Source organism: Mchenga conophoros, linkage group LG5, assembly GCF_057382185.1.
Source record: "Mchenga conophoros isolate Kocher_MC1m ecotype Shallow Benthic linkage group LG5, M_conophoros_male_GT1.1, whole genome shotgun sequence".
Lineage (NCBI taxonomy): Eukaryota > Metazoa > Chordata > Actinopteri > Cichliformes > Cichlidae > Mchenga > Mchenga conophoros.
In genome coordinates this window covers 9,469,856-9,487,148 of record NC_140530.1, presented here as the reverse complement: position 1 = coordinate 9,487,148, position 17,293 = coordinate 9,469,856, and the positions used below count along the sequence as shown (strand labels likewise).

The 17,293-nt window shown below is 41.7% G+C and overlaps 1 protein-coding gene across 11 annotated transcripts in view; it reads right to left on the bottom strand.

Annotated features, from left to right (window-relative positions):
* The window catches only part of frmd4ba (FERM domain containing 4Ba), a 42,389-nt gene that overhangs the window by 12,334 nt on the left and 12,762 nt on the right, over positions 1–17,293 (bottom strand). For 3 of the 11 annotated variants that reach the window (XM_085273082.1, XM_085273083.1, XM_085273081.1), the window contains exons 1-11: positions 14,704–14,954; positions 10,232–10,297; positions 10,024–10,118; positions 9,785–9,877; positions 9,429–9,513; positions 8,080–8,136; positions 7,673–7,695; positions 3,652–3,735; positions 2,824–2,889; positions 2,237–2,294; positions 1,723–1,809 (exon numbers count right to left, since the gene is read on the bottom strand). In XM_085273082.1, the coding sequence (XP_085129208.1) occupies positions 1,723–1,809; positions 2,237–2,294; positions 2,824–2,889; positions 3,652–3,735; positions 7,673–7,695; positions 8,080–8,136; positions 9,429–9,513; positions 9,785–9,877; positions 10,024–10,118; positions 10,232–10,297; positions 14,704–14,865 (876 nt within the window). In that variant the 5' untranslated portion in view covers positions 14,866–14,954. Of the gene's footprint in view, positions 1–1,722; positions 1,810–2,236; positions 2,295–2,823; positions 2,890–3,651; positions 3,736–7,672; positions 7,696–8,079; positions 8,137–9,428; positions 9,514–9,784; positions 9,878–10,023; positions 10,119–10,231; positions 10,298–14,703; positions 14,958–17,293 lie in introns of those variants that run through there. The other 8 variants (XR_014892425.1, XM_085273079.1, XM_085273085.1 and 5 more) reach the window with 6 other exon arrangements.

Below are 17,293 nucleotides of genomic sequence, written 5' to 3'. Positions count from 1 at the left end.
AATACTAAAATCCAGCACCTCACCCACATCCACAGATAACGGTTTTGTTTTGTTTGATCAATTGTGTTCCCTCTGAGAGACAGACAGACAGACACACACACACACACACACACACACACAATTACCATAATGAATGCAGCATGCTGAGAGGGGATGGGCAGGAGGCAAGGAGGGATGGGATGGGTGGAATACAAGGGCTATGAACTAAGACAAGAATACTACCCGGATATAGAGACCTCCCTTCAAGATAAAGGAAAATGAGGGAAACAGAGGCTTCTAATTACCAGCAAGAACAACAAAAAGAGTTATTAAGAAAAAAAAAGCCACATTCTCCCCCCCCAACAGGAAACTCTTATGAAGTTTTTATGCTCCTGCCCTGAGTAGAAGACTTAGAAAAGGCAAAAAGGCAGTCTTGCTTTGGATGAACATTTCCAACATCCCAAAATACAAATTCTACCTATCCACTTGGCTATCGAGGAGAAAACTCTGGTCCCAAAGCTTTGCTGCTTCCCTGGAGCACCATAATTACCCCTCCTATAGGACTGCTGGGAGAGCCACGCTGTGCGTCTGCCCATTAATGCCTTGCCTCAGTACTGCACACCCTGCTATGTCAACAGGTTCATACTGTATAAAAGCAGCTATGATGAGACTAAAGAAAGAGGCCAGTGAAAATGCCTGGGTAGAACATTATTAAATGACACCTCCCAGACAAAGGAGACAACAATCACGGACACAGCTACACATTAAGAACGTTTGCCCTATAAGCAGGGAATCTTTAAACTGCAATGGATACTATACAAACTACATTATTACCAGAGTGATGTTTTAAGACACACACCACTACAAATTCAGTACAAGTTATAAGTATAATTTTAAAGCCACTAATCTTATATAACTGGAGTAAGCTACAAATTATAGAAAAAAAACAGCTTTGCAAGAGCTGTTATTTTTATTTAAACACACTGGCCTGGTGATATATTTTTAGAATTAATCAAAAAAGGACTATGACACTATTTTTTCAAAGTGTAGGTCTTTGTGTATTTTACCACTTAAACTTAGAAAGCAGATTTTATAATCCATACCACTCTGCATTCCACCCCTGCTAATACTGGTCCATACTGTATTTACTCCTGCAGCCTTGAAAGCACTACGCACATACTGACACTCCAAAATATTTTCCCCCCCCTATCTGTGTTCCTCTTTCTCCTGACTGGCATGGGAACCAGAGGCTTAATTACACCTATTTACAGTCTGGATGGATCATTAACCAGCCAGCAAGAAACACATGAGTGGAAGCAGAGTTGTCATCAGACAAAGCCTTTCAATGACCCTCAATGCATCATACTTCCACAAACTTAAGAGCTTTCAACTTTACATTCGATGAGTGACTTGATCAAGTATTAAATGGCACTTGTAAGAAAGCCAGGTCTATTTATAAAGCCCACACCCTAAGCTAGTCTGAGTAACTTTGCAAACCAAACAAAAGCAACAAACAAGTAAAACAAGTAAATTATAAATAGGAACGCAGATCCAAACCAAAATTTAACATATCCCTTTTTTAGTTCAGGCTCTGTGTCTCCATAAAGTTTCATGCAATTTGGCAAAGTAGATTCATCTGACAAACAGATGAATGCAGTACAAGTATACCTTCACCAAAGACAGGACAAGAGAAAGAAGAGCAACTGTGGCAAATACAGCAGCTATAACGAGAGGTCAACCCACCTGTCGAGGTTTCAGCTTATCCTGCCAATCGTACTGGCCAATGCCTTTATAGCTGACTCCCAGCCACCACGGTATTCCTTGCTTGTCCTGCAGGAAAGCACACACATGCAAATAAACCACACTTTCACTCCTTAGAGGTAACTTTATTGGTGTGTCTAAAAAAAAGAAAGAGGCCTGTTACCAAAGTAATTACCCTGTTAGGCTCACAACAATTGCAACTCAAGAAGAGATCAAATACATTTAAGCTCTTAAAACTTCAACACTGCTGTTTGATCTCCTCACACACCTTGATTTAATTAGGTTTGGTAAGGGAAAAATAAAACTGTGCATGAATAAGAAAGTGAGAAAAGCTGAATGGATAGATTGCTGTCTTAGCTGAATCAAAAAGCTCACATTTCAACCATCATAGGAAAAAAAAGTAGGAATAGGGGTTAGATTGATGTGTTTAGACTAGATGTAGACGTAAGCTTGTTTTAATGTTAAGCTACTGTATGACACAAGGCACTGCCATTACCTTCACTGGGTAATAATGGACTCCATATGTTGGCAGGGACTCCACCAGGGCCAGATACCTTCAGTGAAAGAGGAACAGGTTAACAGGAATTCAGCCACTTACACTTCATCACTGTCATCTGGCTGTTGTAATACAACAGACTGAGTGGGATTTAAGCTACAGCCATTGAGAAGCCACAATCATTTGAAGTGGCAAGCTGATCGATTTGTTTCAGGGCTGTGACAGAGTCCATTGATCAGTTCAAGGGCAGAAATCATCGGAGTGTAAATGACCCAGGGTTGCACAGAATTACAGTCCTGGGAAAAACAGTGCAGGGCTGACACTCTCCCAAGGCTGGCTGGCAAACTGCCGACTCTAAGAGCACCTCCTCTAATTAATGACACATTCTGGCATGGTGACAGTCACCTCTTAAAACAACAGCCACCACAGAGCAGACATGTTAAGTTAAAGAGTAAGACCTGACGTAGAAGCTGCTGTAATGCAGAAGAGAAGTTCAGCCTTAAATCATTTTTAGTCTCTCACACACACACACACACACACACACACACACACACACACACACACACACAGTTGTTTTCATGACTTACTGAACAATGGCTTGCCCTCTGGTCAGTCCTATCAGCTTCTTGTAATGTTCAATCACTTTTTCCTCACTGTAAATGGATAGATAAAACATTTAATGAATAATCCATCAAGTGTAGCATATTGAAGCCACAGAGGGATTGCTGTGCGAGGGCCATTTCTCCAACACACTTTCTGACTGCTCATGCAGAAAATGCAGTCTGCCCTACTGGCTTGCTAATGGCTCTCGTCTACCTCTCCTGCAAACGCCTCACATTTACATCCCATTGTAATCATTTCTTAACAGCCACACTGCAAACATACTGAAACTTAACACACAGAGAAAGCGAGAACGACAGACGTGTACATGTGGTCACCCAAGCACCATAACAATGTAATTTTAATTAGGATATTAAACTGCTGTATCAGCTTCAGAGACTGTAGCAGCCTCAGATGACCAAGATAAGCAAGAGCAAAGTGGATTGAAGAGGCAGACAGTGATCTTTCAGACAGTCTGTGGCTGTCAGCACCTCCCAGTGCTCTCCAGGACTAATGAGCAAACGTAATTAACACGACCCAGACGCTAATGAGTCACACTGTCAGAGGAAAAAGCTTCTGACAATAAGAGACTAGGTCTGCATTCAACCTTGACACCTAAAAAAGCTCATCAGAAGAGTTAACTGCTGTGTTCAACCAGGCGTTGCTGACCAGTGAGCAGATTTGTTAGAGTCGTGAAGAAAGGGGCTGTGGTGTTGGCTAAAAGTTTCTTTGGTGCTAATCCGAAACTACTTAATCATTCATTATCCTCGTGCATTTTGTGGTTTTCTCAGACCACAAGATCTCAGATATCTTACCAGTAGTTGAGAGACGGGTGTTCCCTTAATACTCTGGTGGGCAGGACTGGTAGCTGTTTCAGGTCTGATGTAGCAGTTTCAGCACTGGAGTGGGGGAAAAAAATTCTGTTAATTTACAGTAACAGAAAAAGTTATTGTGCTATCCTTTATTGCTGGCAGTGTGACAGTAAAGCACCAAAACTGCACCGATTATTGCCTGTTAACACACAATAGTGTACAAGACTTCCTATACATGGGAATCATGCTTAGAAGTCCAAGGTATCCTGTTTTGGCCTTAAAGTAAGTGGCCTGTGTTGACCATGAGTAAAGAAAATTTCAGTGTTTACGCAAAAATCTCAACCCAAAGTCTAAAAATGTGTCGAGAACATTTCTCCACATGTTCGGACTTTCACAGTGCGTTTTGGATTTCAATCTTAAGGCATGGCAGCAATAACTCACCCTTGTAGATCTTTAAAAAAGGTGCACTGTCAGGATATTGTTTTCATCTTTCTTATCTGAGGTAGAAAGAGTATAACGTCCCGCCAAGACAAAACTTGGGCTTTATTCATGTCTTGCCAGACTTCATTTGCGCAGCACATGCAGAGCTTTTAAGTCACAAAGGGCTTGGAGAAAAATAATCTCTTAAAAAATATCAAAGCCGTTCTATGCAGGTTCTCCGCAGTAAGCCACTTCAGTTATGTAATTTACTGCATGTAAATAATAGTATATCGATTCCTCTTCACGGGTAAGCCAAAGAAGGGGTGTTCTCATGCACAAACCAACCAACTGTTGTAATCACTTTATCTGTACAGAACTGTGGTGTTACTGACTGTCAAGGTCTCTGATACTGAACCATGAGTCACTGCAGCCTCTTGTAGATGGGAGCACTGGGTCTACAGTTTCTGTCAGACAAAAACGGCTCAGGCTTGGCGGGCCAGTCCACTGGAGACCTGAACAAAAGCCATTCACAAGCACTTGGCAGCCTCTGCCTGTGTTGAAAAGTACTGTATGGGCCAGTCCTATTACAAAACAATCCATGTCTTCTCAGACAGGCCTATAATATTAATATGTAGATCACACCATATTTAATATAAAGCTATTAGAACATCCTCAGCTCTTGTGCTATCTAACTAAATTACAATAACCTTGAAAATAAGTATTGAATGACTTTAAGATCATAACCATTTAACCTCAAGCTGACTTTGTGGTCATCACTTTAGCTCATCTTCAGAGAGTAATGGAATCAAACGGTAAGACGGAACCCTAACGATCCAGCTATGCGAACCTGCTCCCTAAACCAAAGGAAAAGAGTGAACCACCACAAGGACAGAGGCTCCTGACTCATTCTCCCCTGTAGTTACCTCTCCTAGGTTGACTGGGTTTTGCTGCCACGGCACTTAGCTGTGTGTTTGATGGCATACATTTTATGGGGAGCTGGGGCCTGGTGTTGTCGAGGTGATCTACTCTGCAGCCGCACTGCCGTGTCAGCAATCTGGAATTCATTACTATGTCTGTTATCTTCCCGCAGAATGCAGCGTGGGGGCAATTCCTACACCCAGTGCAGCCCAACCCGGAGCAGCCTACCCAGTGTGGGAGCGATAATGCTCATGTGTCAGCTGTTCCACAGGGCTGAGACATGGCGAGTTTGGAAGAGAGCACAATGAGAGAGCTGGTTGCTGTGAATCGACCACTAACTACAGGGTACACCTGCAAATAGAACTGAAGACCAAAACTGTCTGGGTGTAATGCCGGTTTATGCGCCGCACATTTTGAACTAAACAGACACTCAAGTTAACTCGAAATCATCAACAGATGAATAGACAAATGTCTGAAGATTACGTTTGAAGGTAATTACAATTACTCAAAAGAAAGAAAAAAAATCCCCAGCCGCTCTTTAAACTGTAAGGCATAATTAAAGCCATCAATCAGTTCAGTGATTTCCAATGCTTCCACCAAACCCCAGAGAACTGCTGAAACTTGTTGCTGTGAATTATACCTGCAGGTGCGGAGAGGACAGCAATAAAGTGTGAATCAGTATGCAATACTGCACAGGAAAAGGAATTCTAACACAGAACACAATGGGAGACCTGATGGCGCATTAATTCAAATCACAGCAGGGGGCCAGCCCACACCAAAACAAAAGCATGACTACAGTGAGTCCTCCTGACGCCAAGTTGTCTGCAATTGGACAGTGGGTCTGGCTCATCCCTCTTAAGGCAGCTGTGTCTGTATGCGGAGGGCTCCCTGACTCCTCCGCAGCTAATCTTTACTGCTCCAGGACCCTTCGCTGATACAGTATATGGGAGGCACATTCATATGCTTCCTGAGGGGATTTACTTGGCCTATTCTCTCACAGGAGTAGAAATAAAGGAGATCACTGACAGGGATGAGAAATACTTCCACAGAGAAGTGGGGGATGCACCAGGACAATAATAGTGGTAGATAAATGGGATGGGGGTGCTATGATCAAGTCAGACAAGGAAAAAAGTATTTTGCCACTGAGGGAAATCCATTCTATTTATTAATGTGTAAAGTAAACAAAATCTATTGTGTTTTACAGCCTAAAATCTAGCAACCACAATGCAAGTAGATATCCCTGCAAATACAGACTAACGAAACTCCCAAAAAACTAAAACAGAACTGTTTGATTTGGAAACTTCCCATCATCCTCTCTGATTCTTCCAGATTTGTTGGCCAGTTTTCTTTTATTGTGCTTTCAGAGTCAGGGCAAAGTACAGCCCATCCCTACACCCACATGAACTGAAAGTTCAGACAGTAAAGTGCATGTTACACTTTAAGGATATAACAAGCCTGAAATCAAAACACACTGAAATGAAACACAAGAGGAATAAATCTGCATTGAAGCTATAATAAATGGTAATTAATATTTATCAGGTCAGTCGCGCTTGTAAGAAAATGGAGCAAGTTAATGAGCACAAGCAGATGCAGCCAAGTTGTGTTTTTCCCTTTTTTTCCTGCAGGAGAACAAAGGCAAAGGTTTGACAAGAGGTTGAACTGCATTTTCAGCATTGCATATATATCGCCATTCAAACAACACAAGCGCACTCGCCTTACAAAGCACAAATCTTTGTTTCTGCACAATGGACGGAGAGGCCTTTAGAGGCAAAGCAAAGAGACAACACATGCAGGTTCAGGCTGCTTCAAGCTGCTTGCTCATTCAATCAGACAGGCCAGTGTTTACTAGTGGCAGCAAATGTCCTTCACTTCTATGACTGGAGGGGGAAAAAAACAAAAAACAAACAAACAAAAAAAAACAAACAAAAAAACCAAACAAACCCCCCCCCCCACACTTTATCACTAGGCAGGCTTCTGAGAGCAAGTTGACTATGAAAGCATTATCACAACTAGTGAACAGATTATTGAGCTCTGGAACAGAATCTCCCACCAGTGTCATCGACCCAATCGTGTACACTACGTCCCATGTTTGTACATGTGTCATTCAGGCCATGTTTGTTAGGGTACGTGACATTTATTAATAGATGACGCCATCACTACATGCCAAAAAGTAAATCTGTAAAGTGTTCCATATGTTTAGAGAACAAACACATTGCATCATTGCAATTGCATACGCAAAGGCAGGAATTAATAGTAAATCTGTCTTTGAAAGCACTATGTGGATAATGCCAAGCCACATGAGGTTCAGGTAAATGCCACAAGAGCAACCAGAAAAAAAAAAACAAAAGAAAAAACAAAATTATTAACTCAGATAAGTCCACCATAATACAAAATCTGAGCCAGCAAGTTGTACATTAACAGACAGCCATCGTTTAAACAAACAGAACTGACCAATGAACTTGGCAAACTCTGCTTCCTTTATAGATGACAGGAACAAATACTTTATAGATTATGCAAAGCCTGCATTCAAGTGCATAACTTAACTTATAAAAATGTGTATGGAAATCCGTTTATCCAATACATCAAAACATCTTTCTAAACTTCAACAGATAGTACTGTTTTGAATGAAAATCAACTTGATGTAATAAAGACCTTTGAGCCAGGCAATATTTCAAGGGGTTCTTACCTGCTGTAATCTCCTTTGGCCTCCTAAAAATGGGAAAACAAAGAAATTAGTGAAAATATTGCTAGAAAAGTCAAGACTTAATAAACTGTGCTAGTAGCTAACATTACCGCAGAGGTCAGTCACTACAAAGGCAACATTACATAGTAAACATCAACACGTTTAATTTTGAATTTCATTCATTTCAATAGCTAATAGCTAAAAGCAAGCATGTAGTCGAAGCATAAGGTGATTTTAGACGTCACTGTTGATATAAAAAGGCACAGTTTGGGTAACAACAGCTCCGACTGTAGCCCCCCCACCCCCTCAAGAGACAACTATTTTCAAATGTTGCGAGTCCACAGAGCGTCCTCGTTTGGGCTGAGTGACAACACTTTAGCCTGGAAAGGCTGCGACAAAATCTTTCTTACCTGCAATGCGAACGCGGCTAACTTGAACACATTTTCACTCTCCACTTCAATGGTCTCCTGTTGTTAAAAAAAGAAGAAGAAGAAAAAATTGGCAAGGGTATTTAAAAAGACAATGTGTAGCCCGTTTGAAACACTTGACTTGAGAGAAAAACCTTCCCGTCCCGTACCTCGGTCCCACCGTTACCGACTGAACCACTCTCGCAAAGTCAACCCCGTGTTACAAAAAAAAAAAACTGCCCGTGAAGAGGATTTAACATGTTTTTCAGTCCCCGAATTTATCCTGTCGTTTACTCGTTAAAACTTAACGCACACACCGGAGTGCAGAGAGAGCCTGGGTTAATGCCCTGACTGAAGTTGCTGCCCCCTCGGCAAAGTGGTACGGTCCGAAAGCAGGTTCAACAGTCTGCGTCTCCCATGGAGATCAGTCTGCTCTCCCCGCGAAAAGAAAAAACGGCAACCGCAACGTTTGATCACGTGCTGCCTTCATGTGCTCCTCGTATACCCCACGTTCCCCTGTCCTCTTTTAGCAAATTTGCGCAGAACTTCACACATTTAAGTTTATTTCAAAATGATTAAAAATAATCAAACACCAGTATCTATTAACGTTTATTAACTCTTGTCAGCAAGTAGCACAATAATTTTGCTTAATTTTTTTTTATAAATAATTTAACTAAAATACAAAGGGAAAGTGACTCCGGAGCTCTGAGTTTTTCATTTCTGTGTTGAAACCTTTTGTTCTGTTTGAATGTACCCTAAACATTAACATTCGACTTTGATAACACCGTTAGTAAATTAGAACAACACTAGGTGGTTTCCAATTGCCACTGAAAGCAGCATTCTGCTCTTGAGCGGTGGTAGAGGGCCTACTGAGAGATATAACAGTATATTATGAATAAATATTACGTAGGCACAACAATTCAGTGTAAAGAACCATGAGCAAAGGAAATCAGCGCATAGCAGGCTATGGGAAGTTGTTACATCTGAAGCAAAATGATGGGAATTTGTGATTTGTCATGCTAAAACAATAGGGAATCAAAATGGGCAATATTAATTCTGTAGAAAAGTGCATGTTTTATTTTTAAAATGTGCATCATGTAGATTTTTTTTCTTAATATTTACTCAAAATTAAATTACCCAGAGCTGTTATGCACCTTCCCATAATGCAATCAGCTATTGTGTGCAATTTATTAAAATGCCAGTTTTGGATACCCTTATACAAAATATTAAAAATAATAATAATTTTTTAAAATATTTTGCTTCAGATGTAACAACTTCACATAGCCTGCTGTGAGCTGATTTTCTTTGCTCATATATATTATATAAAACACATTTTGCTCGCAAACACTTACATTAAACACTAGAGATTTAGCATTTAGGAAGAACAGCTCCACTGTTGTGTTGTCTTTCAAGAGGGTGATCTTCTCAATGTAAAACCTGTGAAAAGTTTATTTTGGGTCAGTAAGGCTTACTAGAAACAGATTGCCAGTGCAAGTCAGCCAGTGTTTGAGCATTAAGCACATCATCATGTTCAACACAGTAATGCTGTTTGGAAGACATACAGCTGGATTTAAACCATGTTCCATTACTGCCACCTGCTGGTCATGACGAAACAGTGGATGTTGCTTCAAAACGGGGCTCTCATTATTATAGTGTGTAGAACAATAAGACATGATAGGCTGATGCTTCCAGTAAAACACTCACTCACCTCACAAGGAACTTGAGCTCCAAAGGCCCCGAAGTCTTGGAGAAGTAATGATCGAGGACTTTACGATCTAGCTGGAGCCAGTTACTCTGGCCACTGAGCAGGGATTAATTGCAAAAGAAAAAAAAGAAAATCATTTTTGCAATACAGCTATTTTTCAATTATTTCCCTTTTATTGTTAAAGTAAATTTTCCTCAAGTGCACTTTTGCATTAAAGTGTACACATGTGGAAATGTACTTACGTGTCATCTATGAAGCACAATCCAAAGTACTCTTTCTCCTTCAGATTAAAATGTGACGCTACCAGATCTAGCAGTTCACGGGACAAAAGCTTGGGCTGTAAAGTTTTAAATAATATGCAGGAGCTCAGTTTAAACTACTACTACTATTATTTTTTTAAACATAAAACACCATAAATACAATGTGAAATAAATTAAAAGGGTGACGTACCTGAACCAGCAGCTCCAGCTTGCGGTCATCAAGGAGGTGAACTTGGCACAGGCGGCCCTCTGTCATCTAGAGGGGAGAAACAAAGACAACTCCTGTAAAACAACACCAGAACACCTCACTGTCTCCACATCCACCTGTGCGTCTCAGCTCAAAGCTGTGCCTCCACTGTTTCAGGCCTCTTTTCAGGTCCTCTTCAGTGTCACGATTGGCTTTGAATAGGTAAGAAAATCCACAAGCTAAGCACCCATTTGGGACCCACGCTCCCAAAGATCAAAGTCTTCACAAGATCATTCTCTTTACATGTCTGAAAACTATTGTTTAAAAGTCCACTGGCAACACTTTGGCCACAGGTCTGCTTTTTATAAGGCCACAGTGAATCTCAGAAAAAGACATGGAGATTCTTTTGCCGCCAGACAGGATCCCATATCCTGTCTGCTGGTGTGTCCTTTTCACCCACATATCCTTCCTCTGCATCAACACTAGTCCTATGAAAACATTTAAGATGTCGTCATCCCACTTTTTCCTCTGCTGTAAAGAAAGAGCAGTGAAAGACAATGATGTCCTCCTCCAGAGTTTAATTGAATTCCCAGTCTATTGTTTATGATGAATGGTTTGTAAGACTCATTATGTTGCAGTCAGCAGAACTGTCTTTCACTGCAGAGCACCGTAAACATTATTGTCTTGTGATAACTTATAACTTAATTTTTTAAGCTGCCACCAACACTTTGATCTGGTTCTGATCATTTGAGACGTGCACACTCCAAGTGCCATTAATACAGAAAAGGGATTTCTATGTAGCACTGAGGAATGCAGCGACACTGCTATATTCATTTCCTTGTGTTAACATATATTATTCCTTGCTAGTGGAGGCATCGGTCTGCTACAATGTACTATGAACACACTTCATATTTGCAGGCTTTATTCAAACACTCCTGTCTGTAGAGTAGCTGCATATAAGGCTGCCATGAGCAGCTGTTAGCTTAGCTTGGCATGATGATGGGAAACAATGGGAAGCAGCTAGCTTGGTACTGTCAAAAGGAAGTTCGACTACAAGCACAGCTGAAACATTGACATGGTTCAATGTTATTTCATCTTTCAAAAACTTCATTCCCTCTTAGTTTGACCAGCCCAAAGTGGTTTTTGTAATATCATGTAGTAGACTGAGCCTGTGAAACACACTAGAGGGAAGAAGCGCCAGCAAACACAATCTCAACATATAAGAAAGCTTATAGTGATAATGTTAAAGCTTCTCATTGGGGCTGGATCAGGTGATCATTTAGTTAAGATGTAATAGGCCCCAGCTGCTGTGTGCTTGCTATGACGCACTGAGCATTTCTCCATCATTGGAACTCTCCACGTGTTTACACACCACTATGCTATTTCATCTTTTATTTTGAAAGTCTGGCTTTCTCGCACAGTGTCCTTTGTTCTGCCTTCCTCCACTCACCCCCAACAAGTCGCAGGACATGACTGCCCCTCCCTGAGCCTGGTTCTGCTGGAGGTTTCTTCCTGTTAAAATGGAGTTTTTTTCTTCACACTGTCTCCAAGTGCTTGCTCATAGGGGTTGTCTGATTGTTGGGGGTTTTTCCTCTGTCATTGCAGGGTCTTTACCCTACTTGAGGTGACAACTTTTGGGATTTGGCCTCTTTGGAGGTAACTGAGGGTCACACTGACCTCCATTCAGGGAGACCACAGGCAGGGAAGACGTCTTGTGGCACTTTGTTAACCTTAAATGTACTAGGACATATCGTTCTCAGCACCACAACAGAGCAGTCATTTCATTTTTATACAGCACAGGCTGCTTTTCCAAGCTGCTGTTTTTCAACACCCAAAACCTCAGTGAGACTTACGCTTCCAGAGACAGCTGGATGTGTGTGTTCAGTTGTGTGTACGGTCATGCTAACTTTTTATTGTGCCATAATTTTGCTGAAAGCTGTAAAGTTCCAGATTTTAAAACGACCTCCTCAGTCTACTGTGCACGTGTCCAAAGGTTTAAGCCTCTGAATCTCTGCCAAAGACAAACATAAAGAATCACAGCAGCTCGACTGTATGAGAAACACATCTTTGGCAGCTTTGTTGTGGTCTGCCCATTATGTGGTTCTCTTTTCATACTTCTTTGTGTCTTGCTCTCTTTTGTCTTGTGTCTCCTGGGCTTTCTTGTCTGTGTCTGTCAGTGTTTCTTTCTTATCTTTTCGTGTGCGTCATGTCACGTTTTTACTCCCTCTTTTTGTTGTTGTTGGGGTTTTTTTTCTAGCCTTGTTATTGTCACATGCCTCTTGATTGCGTTGACCAGAGTCTCATTAATTCCCTGTGTATTTAGACTCCTGTCCTCCCTTTGTTAGTCATCAGTTTATCTGTTTACTGGCCACCTGTACGGTTGCCTTTCTGATTTGGTGTTGTGCTGTTTGACCTTCTGCTGGTTTATGTTTGAACTGTGTCTTGCAACAGTTTTGGTAAGTCGTATTAAAGCTGATATTGTTATATTACCTCTTAGCCACATTTTTGCATTTAGGACTCTCCTGAACTCCACACATAACAAGATTTGCCTTGATAAGAATTATAGTAGATGACAGTAATGTCCATTGTTTAAACAGGGATTAATCACTATAGCAACCCTTTTATGAGTTGTTGTTGCTGTCCAAGCCACAGTCCTTCCAAGAGCCTATCTATCAATGCTGTATTGTTGTAAGCCGGGGACATCAAAACAGAAAAAAAAGGGACAAAGGTCTTTAGATAATGGTCCGATTTTAAACTCACAGCCAGTCGTTAAAGTGACCTCACTATCTAAAACTGAGTGGGACACAAAGCCTCTCATCCATAAGTTTTTACTCTCCGTGTCAATGTTTAATTATTTGTTAAAAGTGTCTATAACGGTATCCTGTCCTCCGTAAAATAATGTGCACAGCAGAAACAAGGTCTTGTATCGTTCTTTATGATGACTAAAATCAGGTTATCACCTCACTAAATTAACCCATGGTTTCCCAATCTAGTTATCAGTTCATTCAAATAATACAGGCTGTACTTCCTGAGAATTCTCAGGAGGAATAACATCACACAGAGACTGCTGGTGTCCTTCTACAGAGCCACCATTGAGAGTGTTCTAACTTACTGCATATGCATCTGGTATACTAGCTGCACAGGGGCTCAGAGGAAAGCACTCCAAGGGATCATTAACACCGCCCAAAAGATCACTGGCTGCCCTCTCCCCACACTGGAAGTTCTACACAACGCCCACTGTTTTAAAAAGGCCCAAAACATCATAAAAGACACCTCACATCCTGGCCACTCCCTGTTCGAACTGTTGCCCTCAGGCAGACGGTACAGGGCAATCAGAGCAAGGACTAATAGACTCAAACACAGCTGTTATCCAACTGCAATAACACATCTGAATACTACAAAAAAATGTCCATCACGCCACTCTTGTGTTAATCTATGCACGGTCTGAAGCATGTGTGTGGGAATGTATGTGAATGTTTTACTGTTATATCTTATTAGTATTTTAAGTATTCTATCTATTTTATTTATTGAATTTTATTGTTTTATTTATATTTTGATATTGCTAGGGATGATGCAATGATCGGGGACCATTCTTAATTTCGTTGTTCTCATGACAATGACAATAAAGTTTCTGATTCTGATTCTGATAAGTAGTGGTTATACAAAGGAAAACAAAATTATAATATTATAAATATATGAAGAGGTTAAACAAATAATACAGACTGAAAGCTACACAGACAGGCCCACTTTGATGCTTCAGAGATTAATTCTAGGAAACAAACTTTTCAGTGACATAGAGGAATGCTTACATTTAATTGTTGTATTATGTGCATTTTGGGGGTTGAGGAAGTCAATTTCAAGTACTATGAAAATGAAAATAGCGCTGCTTTAAAATTAAAGGGATGTGATACCTGTCTTTTTTCAGAACTCCTTTTCAAAGAAGTCAGTGTCAGGTTTTCTGTTTGCTCTTTCAAAGACACAAATGAACTTTACCTTCACATGATAGCATGCAGGGAAAGAGCAAAACCCGAGAGAGAAACCTGAGTCTGCCCAGATGACGTCCATGAAAGTAAGATGCGTAAACCACGCAGACAGCGCTCAGGTGTTCCAGGAACCACGCATTTCAAAGAAAATTTTGGAAGTGCCCCTTGTTACCCGGAACGCCGAGATCAAACGGCCGGTCACGCTGCTTTCCAAATGATTACCACGTGTCCTGGGAGAGGGACCCTTGTTAAAAAAACAGACTTTGTGACTCAGCATGAGGCAGCCTGTGCCTCCTCACGTTCACACAAATAAACACATGCATGCACTAATGAGCCAGATGAGGAAAAAGCACTGACTCACTTCAGTCAGAGGAAAGTTTGGCCATAAAAATCCAATACAGTAATTAATCACAAGTGCTGCCCAGGCAGCTAGTAAAATCAGCTTTATCTGACTTCCTCCCACTTGAGATATTTACACTAATGCCCTCATACCTGGTAGCATTTCCCAATCCTGAACCAGGCTTCTAGGAAGCGTCTGCATGGCATCAGCCCACGATTGTACCAGCTCCTCAGTGTCTGATGCGCCAGGCTCCAGACAAGCTGGCTACCCGATGCCACCAGATCCTCCATCCCACGTATGATACGCACAGCCATGTCCGAATGCTCTTTCTCTCCGCTGGCCACCTTTCTTTCTTCTTCTACTGGTGACACCTTGCACTTTCAGAATGAGTAGAAGAGCTGATCTGTGGACTACTTTGTTTTGCTTGAGAGCAACAAGCTTAAAGGGAGCACTTACACTCCAGTACACACAGACACACACACTAGTCTACTATGTCTCCCCCAGCTGATGTAATGTCAGTGAGAGTCGGCGCTCTGGAGAGGCTGGAGCAGAGCAGCGTGCCTCCGGCTTGGTCCTGGGCCCCAGTCCAAAACACTGCCTCACAGAGTGCAGGGGAGGGCAGGACAGAACCACAAAGCCCCTGCTGCAAAGGCTCCATCTCCCACCACATAAACACACTTGTATACTAATACAACTTACATGCGAACAAACCTCAGCTGGCCACTCTAAAGTCCCACATTCGTTCATCTGTGGCTCACAGTAGTATAATGTTGAATTTTTTTTTTGAGGGGGGGGGGATTGGGCAAAAGCGAATGACTACATCTCTCGCATTACTTTTTTATTTCAGCATTTATTTCAGTTTCATTGTCTGAGAAAGGGTGTGGGAATGGTCCGTCACTTTGTCTGGGATGTGGGGAGCAATTTCCTGAGGAGTCCAGACATTCCCACCCTCTATATTCTGCAGAAACACTAAAAATAATTGGTCCTGTTTGGATCAGCATGGCTGGCAAAACTGACGAGGCAAAACTAAAAGTGATACCGTCTGGGGAAAATCAGTTGGGAGGGCTTTGATGCAAACACGCCTTGTTTCTTCCTTTCATACGGCTGTAAATAATAGGTGAACTTCACGCGTGAGCTGAACACCTGAGTAGACCTACAACTTGGAGAAGGTTGAGCAAAAACAGCACGAAAGGAGAGATGGGGGAGTGCTGCGGCTCACATCGAAGCAATATCCTGATGTTTGTCTATGTGATCCCAGTTTCTGAGAAATTTAAAAGTGGCCACAGACAACAAGGTGCCGTTTCAATGCACATGATCAATGTAACCGTCTGCTACATCTGCAATGACAACACAGAAGAAGGGTGGAGACAGAGGTGAGAGAAGGAGCCTATTAGTGAAAATTGTGTATTATTAATTACCAATGAAAAAGCAGGGCAGGAAGTGAAGGTTTGTGTGTAAACAAACACAACCTTAGCACCCACCAGGAGCCGCCATGTATCTAAAATGCATTGTGTGCGCAGCTATGCATGCACCGTCTCTGTGCAGGAAGTGCACAGGCTACTGTCTGTTTTAGCTCCCTTCCTACTTCATTTAAGTCATCTTTTTTCAGATTGGCAGCCCCTGGCAAACAAAAGATTGGTAATGTGCCATCACTGTACCAAACAGCATGCCAGGGATACACTTTCATTTTCTTGCATTCATTTCAAGCGTCCAGAATCAGAATCAGAATGGGTTTATTGCCAGATGTTGAGGTTTACAACATTAGGAAATTGCTGCGGTGCTTCAGTGCAGACAATAAGAATTAAAGTGCTATGTAGAAAGAAAGATATGTGCATGAGATATACATGAGATATATACATGAGAATAAGAATTATGAGTGCTACGTAGAAAGATATATATATGAGTGCAGGTGGTGATCAGTGCCAAACATGAAATGATGCAGTGACACAGCGTAGGGTCATGTGTTAGTGGCGGGGACAGTCATGTGGTTATTGTTCATGTGTCCAACAGCAGAGGGGAAGAAACTGTTCTTGTGGCGAGAGGTTCTGGTGCGAATGGACCGGAGCCTCCTGCCTGAGGGGAGCAGGTCAAACAGACTGTGTCCAGGGTGAGAAGGGTCAGCTGAGATCCGGGCTGCACGCCGCAGTGTCCTGGAGGTGTACAGGTCCTGCAGAGATGGGAGTCTGCAGCCAATCACCTTCTCCACCTTTCACCTTTAGTCCAGAAAGGATTAAATACATGTGATGTTGTAATCCATCTCACTTGAATCAGATGGATCTACTTCTAAGTGAAAGGATTCACTGTCCTAAATGTAAAGTTGCAGCTAACTATAATAAACACGGACAGGCGTGCAAAGCCACAGCTGCCTGGAGGGCAGCGGTCGAGAGAGCCAAACATATGGTGGACACTGTTGCTGCTGTTGAACACACACACGTGCTTGCCATGTGTGCAAAGGAGGCCGATGTGTTCTGGTCCACATCATTCTGAAACATGAAAAGGGGCTTATGCATCTGTGGCACACATTTCTGCCATGTAAACATCTTGACTTTCCACTTAGAGCATGTCACATAAACTGCCTGGTTAATAAGCATTTAAACTGCCTGAAAACAATTTCTTGCATTAAAAAAAAAAAGATCACTCTTTGATTCTTGCAAAATTAAATGAACCCATTTGGTAGTGGGTACATTCATTATGTAGAGTGAACAATAAATTAGCTAGGTACACTGGTTAAACAAACAATTA